Below are 6,344 nucleotides of genomic sequence, written 5' to 3' on the forward strand. Positions count from 1 at the left end.
GTCCTCACGCATCAGGGCTAACAGGGAGGCATCCCTAGTCCCTAGCACTACAGAAACGAGCCAGGAATTCCGCACTCCTTCAGGAAACACGGAAATGAATTCACAGGGGTTAGACAACTCCATCGAGGGTAGATCAACCAGGTTTAGCGACCAACAGGGCTATGACTGCTCAAATACGGGGGACGGGCTGGAAAGTCAAACTGAAGTCACTGGACATTCACAGGGCACTTCACCAAGTGCAAGTAGCAACGGGGATAACAATACAAACTCTCCAGGTCTGAGAAGGTCGCTCAGGGTAAGAGGCCCTCCCAAATACCTAGCCGATTATGTAAGGTGAACAGGTACATAGAAATAGCTGACCTAAGGGTTCTGGCTGGTTGTCTTAATGAAACAAGGTCAGGGGGGTCACTGGATCTAGTTCAAAGGAACAGTCCCACACCTTATACATTGCGTAACATTAACTCATCATTAATTAATTATATTACCATCTATAGGATGGCGTCTATGTGGGCGCAATCTTATTTCATCCAGGGGGAAGGGGTGTTGTGTCCTGAGCCTGCAAGAGGCAGGCTCGGGACGTTGCAAGAGTCCCGGGCAATTGCAGAAGCTGCCCGGGACCAGACTGAGCGGCGCCAGCGTTGTGCGCATGCGCAAGGCGGGAAAAGTCCGCCTCATGATTGGTTAAACTTGCCCGGGGATCTGAGGGTATAAATAGAGGCCTGCGTGCCTCTGCTCGGGTTGTTCGTAGAATGGAGCAAACAATAAAGACTTGTTGGAAGATGCTTCGTCTCAAGCACCATTATTCTCCGGACTTAACAGAAACTGATCAAGGAGAGAAGCAACTTAGAACTAAGGAGAAACTTCCTGACAGTTAGAACAATTAACCAATGGAACAACCTGCCTCCAGAAGCGGTGAATGCTCCAACACTGGAAGTTTTTAAGAAGAGACTGGACAGCCATTTGTCTGAAATGGTGTAGGGTTCCTGCCTGAGCAGGGGGTTGGACTCGATGACCTCCAAGGTCCCTTCCAACTTTATTATTATTATTATTAGTAGTAGTAGTAGTAGTAAATTTCTCTGGGAGAAGATCGAGTCTCCAGGGGAACAGGTAGTCTGGATTCTTTTTTAAAAAAACAAATTTTATTGGTTTTCCAGTTTTACATTAAGTATTTGGAAAGCAGCGTGGTGACTGGGTAATCAGTGGTTCAATAACAAAATCTTTAGTACATATCTCAGGTTACATCATCAGAAATTCCTTCTCTATTTCCCATAACATTTGCTATATCACATTTAGGCTAGTAGATTTATAATTATAACAAACTTAGTTAAAACATTTATAAATAATTTTTTCCCTTATACATATCCATGCCCTGTTTTTAAGTTTTACCTAATTTTTAATTTTTTATTACAATATTCCAATTTAACCTTTAATATCCATAGTGTTTGAGTTTCGGGTAATCCAAATTTCCTTTATTTCACTACATAAAAGTTATCATATCTAGAATATACATATTACTTACTTAAATATATTCTTATCTTATTTCATAAACATTTTCTATTTCTCATCCTAATACATCATCACTTACTAATAGAGTGTCCTTTATTGTCTCAAGTCCATCATCTATATCAGTGATGGCAAACCTTTTAGAGACCGAGTGCCCAAACTGCAACCCAAAACCCACTTGTGCATCGTTGGGTGCCGGGTGGGTGTGGCCATTGGCTGGGTGTGGCCAATTGGGTGGGTGTGGCCCATTGGGTGGGTGTGGCTGCGGTGGTAACGGCAGACTGGGTGGGACTAAAAAGTTCAATCAATCAATTCCAACTTTGCAAGATCTTTTTTTTCCCGCGAGAAGTTGAAATTGACTGATTGATTGAACCTTTTTTTTTTTTGCACACGGCGGCGGAGGCCTAAAGCGAAAAGGTTTTATAAAACCCAGCTGAAGGCCTAGGACTGGGGCGATGGCGCACGTGCCCACAGAGAGGGCTCTGAGTGCCGCCTCTGGCACCCGTGCCATAGGTTCGTCACCACTGATCTATATTATCTGGGCTAAACAATAGTTCGAAGCTAATTCCTAATCGTTAGTTTTCATTTCCCTTATAAGTCTAAATCCTAAATATTAAGCCAGTTAATCCCTTATTTTTATCATTTAACAACAATATTTAAATCCAATAATCATATTTCCCTTCATCTAAAAATCTCCCTTTAGCCCATTAGTTGAGACATTAGGATCCTTTATCATAAATCAAAAGATTCCATTTTTTTTAAAATCTAACTCTGGCTTTCTTTTTGTGCCAACCAGGCTTCCATACCAATGCCTTTATAGATAATCTGGATTCTGATTCTCATTTCCCATTTCAGATTGTGGACGCTTCTGGGGGTGTGGAATTTGCTTCTGAACTGCGCAATCCCATGTTAACTCTGGAGGCCGTGACTTTGATGCGAAGCTGCTTAGGAGAAAAGGAAACAGAATTGTGGCATTCTCTGGGTGAAAACTGGACTAAGCCCAGGTAAGGGGATTTGGGTTTGTTTTCCCTTGTTATTATTTTTGCCCTCTTAATTTTTCCCCTATGGGATGTGGTTTAATCTATTCACTTCCACTTCTTCCTTCTGCAGTCTTCTAAATATTGCAACTTCCATGTCCCTTTCTTGATGCTATTGGCTATTTAATTTTGGTGAAATAGCTCCCTGAAGTGAAGTGATGTCAGAGATGATCTGGACCTTGATCTGTTAATTACTTAACAAGTAATTGCAAACTTTGGAATTTGGATTTCAAAAATCTTCTCAAAGATGTTGAGAAGATTTTGGTGGATTAGACCAAATCATTTATGACACAATGTGGTGGGCTTGTTCTAAATTGGTTGACACCTGTGGCCTGGGTGGTTTGCTTACCTTGCAGTGATTGAAAATGTCATGACTTTGACTCCTTCCTCCCAATTCATATTGTTCCTATTATTTGCTTTGTCCATCAAGGGTGGATTTCCCCAGGGGCTATGCAGCTCCCTACAACCTAACATTCTGCAGTGGCTGGGAGCCTCCTGTCCGGGATGCTTTTGGGAAACCTTGGGAAGACCCAGTAGAGATGCAACACCGTCATGAAGAACGACGCACCCAGGTCAGTGTTGTGATGATAAGCAGGTAGGAGAGGATAAGCTTGAATTCTGAGCAAGAGAACAACTATAAAAGGTCCATCGTAGAGCTGAGGCCACAGCTCTGCTTGGAACAGTTGAAGAAGTAGATTATCTTTGCCTACATATATGCTGCAGGTTTGGATTGATTTTGTGCCAACAAGATGTATCTTCTCCAGGAGGATCAATCTCCAACTTGGTCCTTCAAGTCTTCTAATAGCACACCCATTGCCACTGTAGCTGAGTCTATCCACGTTGGTGCTGGTCATCCTCTCCTTGTCTTTCCCTTTCCCAACTTTATAGACTTTGGTGTATCCATTTCGCTGAATTTCAAACAAAAGGTCATTGTTGTGCATTTTGATCTTTTCAAGCAGCTCATTTCTTTAGTAGCAAATGCCTGAAGTAATGCTGCAATGGATCTGTTGCTTTTGCTTGTGGAATCTTTTTTTCAGACAAGCGACTTCCATTTTATTTGCACCATTGAATGACTTTGGAGGTTAAACTGGCACAAGGACTTCCACAGATTGTAGCATATTTACAGTATTACATTTGTGGTTGTCCAAGTGCCCTCCTTGCCTCAGCTCTGCTGCTTACTGTTGGAGGACATATTCACACAATAAAGTGTCCATCTCAGGATCAGAAGAACAAAGAGATCCAGCAGGAAAGTAGTGTTTTCCAGGATGAAACGGAACTAAAACTTCTATGTTGCAAGGAGGAAAAACCCAAAGGAAGCTGGCCAACTGCAGGGCTCCAGTTTGGAGGACTATCCCACCCCCTCTGGCATATTATGTTTTGGCTGCTGGAGAAAACTAAGCCTAAGCAGCCTCCATAAGCCCTCCCTGGTCCATAGTCTAATGTGTTTATTATTTCTCTATTTATTTAAATTTATAAGTTTGCCCAACTCCATGATGACTCTTGTCTTATAACAATAAAAACAGTACAAACACTATATAACAAAGAGCACCTCCGCCCTGCATATCCCCCTACATTAAAAGTCCAGCCCAACAGACATTATCCTTTAAAAAAATTGTCACCCACTCTAAGACTTGGGGGAAAAGCTATAATTGCATGATCTTTCAAATGAGGGCAGAGTAGGAATTCTAGGATGTCCAGAGGGAAGCTATTCCAGAGGCAAGTGGTGTGACAGAGGAGGCCCACTTCCTGAGTCCCATCACATAATATTGTTTAATTGCGAGGTCTCGGAACATCCCAAATTAACTTTCCCTGCTTATTATATGTTTAAACGTAGACCCATCCAACTGGATGAGGCCAAAGGTTCACGTAGCCAGCCTGTGCTTTCTCTGTGGCCAATCATATGCTTCTAGGAAGCATGCGTATTTACTAGATTGCTCATTTTTCCAGAAAAGAGATAAGCCATAGAAGAATAGCAATAGCACTTAGGCTAATATATCGCTTCATAATGCTTTACAGTCCTCTCTAGGCAGTTTCAGCATATTGCCCCCAAGAATCTGGGTCCTCATTTTACCAACCTCGGAAGGATGGAAGGTTGAGTCAACCTTGAGCCAGTCAGGATTGAACTCCTGGCTGTGGGCAGAATCAGCCTGCAATACTGCATTCTAACCGCTGTGCCACCATGGCTTCATGCATTCCTGAATGTTTCAGGAACAAGCATGATGGTATGTGGGAAAGTCCTTGGGAGACGAGAGAAAGATTTGCAACCTAGGCAATGGATCTTCCTCCTGTTTTCCAAGGTCATTCAAAACTGAGACTCTGGAAAGAGTGCAGAAAAGAGCAACAAAGATGATTAGGAGCTGCAGGTTAAACCATATGAAAAACGGTTGCAGGAATTGGGTATGTCTGGTCTAATGGAAAGAAGGACTAGGGGTGACATGATAGCAATATTCCAATATTTGAGGGGGTCAACCTATTTTCCAAAGCACCAGAAGGGAAGGGAAGAAGCAAAGGATGGAAACTAATGAAGGAGAGAAGCAGCCTACAACTAAAGAGAAATTTCCTGATATTTAGAACAATTAATCAGTGGAACAACTTGCCATCAGAAGTTATGAGTGCTCCATCACTGGATGCTTTTAAGAAGAGACTGGATAGGCATTTGTCTGAGGTATAGGGTTTCCTGCTTGAGCAGAGGGTTGGACTAGAAGACCTCCAAGGTCCCTTCCAACTCTGTTATCCTGTTCTGTTCATTCCCACATAAAACCACAGAGTGCTTGAGGAAGTAGCTTTGTAACTAGTTATGTCCCTCATGCTAACAATTTGTCCCTCACCCTAACAATTTTATGAACAGAAAAGTCCTCCAATTTTGAAAGAGTAACCACAGAACATTCTTTAAAATTAGCTGTTTTTCTAGCCCAAACAAGTGGAGGTTCTAGTTCACTTAAAAACTAGTTCCAATTACATTCAGTATTATTCCTGTCCATAAACTGGAGGGAGAATTTGAGAAACAGTCACTTGAGATGGACCTAAAAGTAACTTTACTGTTTCTCTATCCCTCCTTCTTTCTCTGTGTTGCAGCAATCGGCACCCACAATTGCAGCCAACGGGTAAGATATTGGTGAACATTTTGAGAATGGATTGGTTATTTGGGGAATATAAACAGGGAGTTTGGAAGAGAGGATTAGCATTTAGAATTAAAAAAAGTTAAAAAGGAAGGTTGGGAAAGACAAGAATTTTAATGATTAGGGTGGAAAGGGCCATTTCTAATTCCTGGTGCATGAAATCTTTTAAAGAGGAAGTAAAGAAATTGAATATTTGGAACATGCAGAATGCGTGCGTTGTTGGAGAGCTTAGACCTTTCCACTTTATTGGATGAAGAAGTCCCCAGTTCTGGCTTCCTCAGTCATGGTCATCACCCCCAATATAATCACCATTGTAGCATTAACAAAACTCAATGTGAATAGAGGAGACTATCTTGCTGGGGACATGATTCCAGTCCCTCCCCTGATCCTACTGGGAAGAGAAACTTCAAAGAGAAATGAAGGGTTGGTGGTGTGGTGGTGGTGGGGAGATTAACATGATTTGGACGAGGGGATAGATGGGGAACTCATCAAATTTGAGGATGACACCAAGCTGGCAGGAATAGCCAACACTCCAGAAGACAGGCTTAAGATACAGGAGGACCTGGACAGACTTGAACACTGGGCGCTATCTAACAAAATGAAATTCAATGGTGAAAAAAGTAAGGTTCTACATTTAGGCAAGAAAAACCAAATGTACAGGTATAGTATAGGGGGTACCTTGCTC

General features: G+C 42.1%; 1 protein-coding gene across 1 annotated transcript in view; it reads left to right on the plus strand.

The window, feature by feature from the left end:
* The window catches only part of LOC107299597 (epidermal growth factor receptor kinase substrate 8-like protein 1), a gene marked incomplete at its 5' end in the record, with an annotated part of 47,713 nt that overhangs the window by 13,779 nt on the left and 27,590 nt on the right, over nt 1–6,344 (plus strand). The window contains 3 exons of the mRNA XM_029286814.1: nt 2,359–2,507; nt 2,971–3,112; nt 5,616–5,644. Of these exons, the coding sequence (XP_029142647.1) occupies nt 2,359–2,507; nt 2,971–3,112; nt 5,616–5,644 (320 nt within the window). The remainder of the gene's footprint in view (nt 1–2,358; nt 2,508–2,970; nt 3,113–5,615; nt 5,645–6,344) is intronic.

The sequence above is a fragment of the Protobothrops mucrosquamatus genome, unplaced genomic scaffold (assembly GCF_001527695.2).
Source record: "Protobothrops mucrosquamatus isolate PMUCROS unplaced genomic scaffold, P.Mucros_1.0 scaffold5162, whole genome shotgun sequence".
NCBI lineage: Eukaryota > Metazoa > Chordata > Lepidosauria > Squamata > Viperidae > Protobothrops > Protobothrops mucrosquamatus.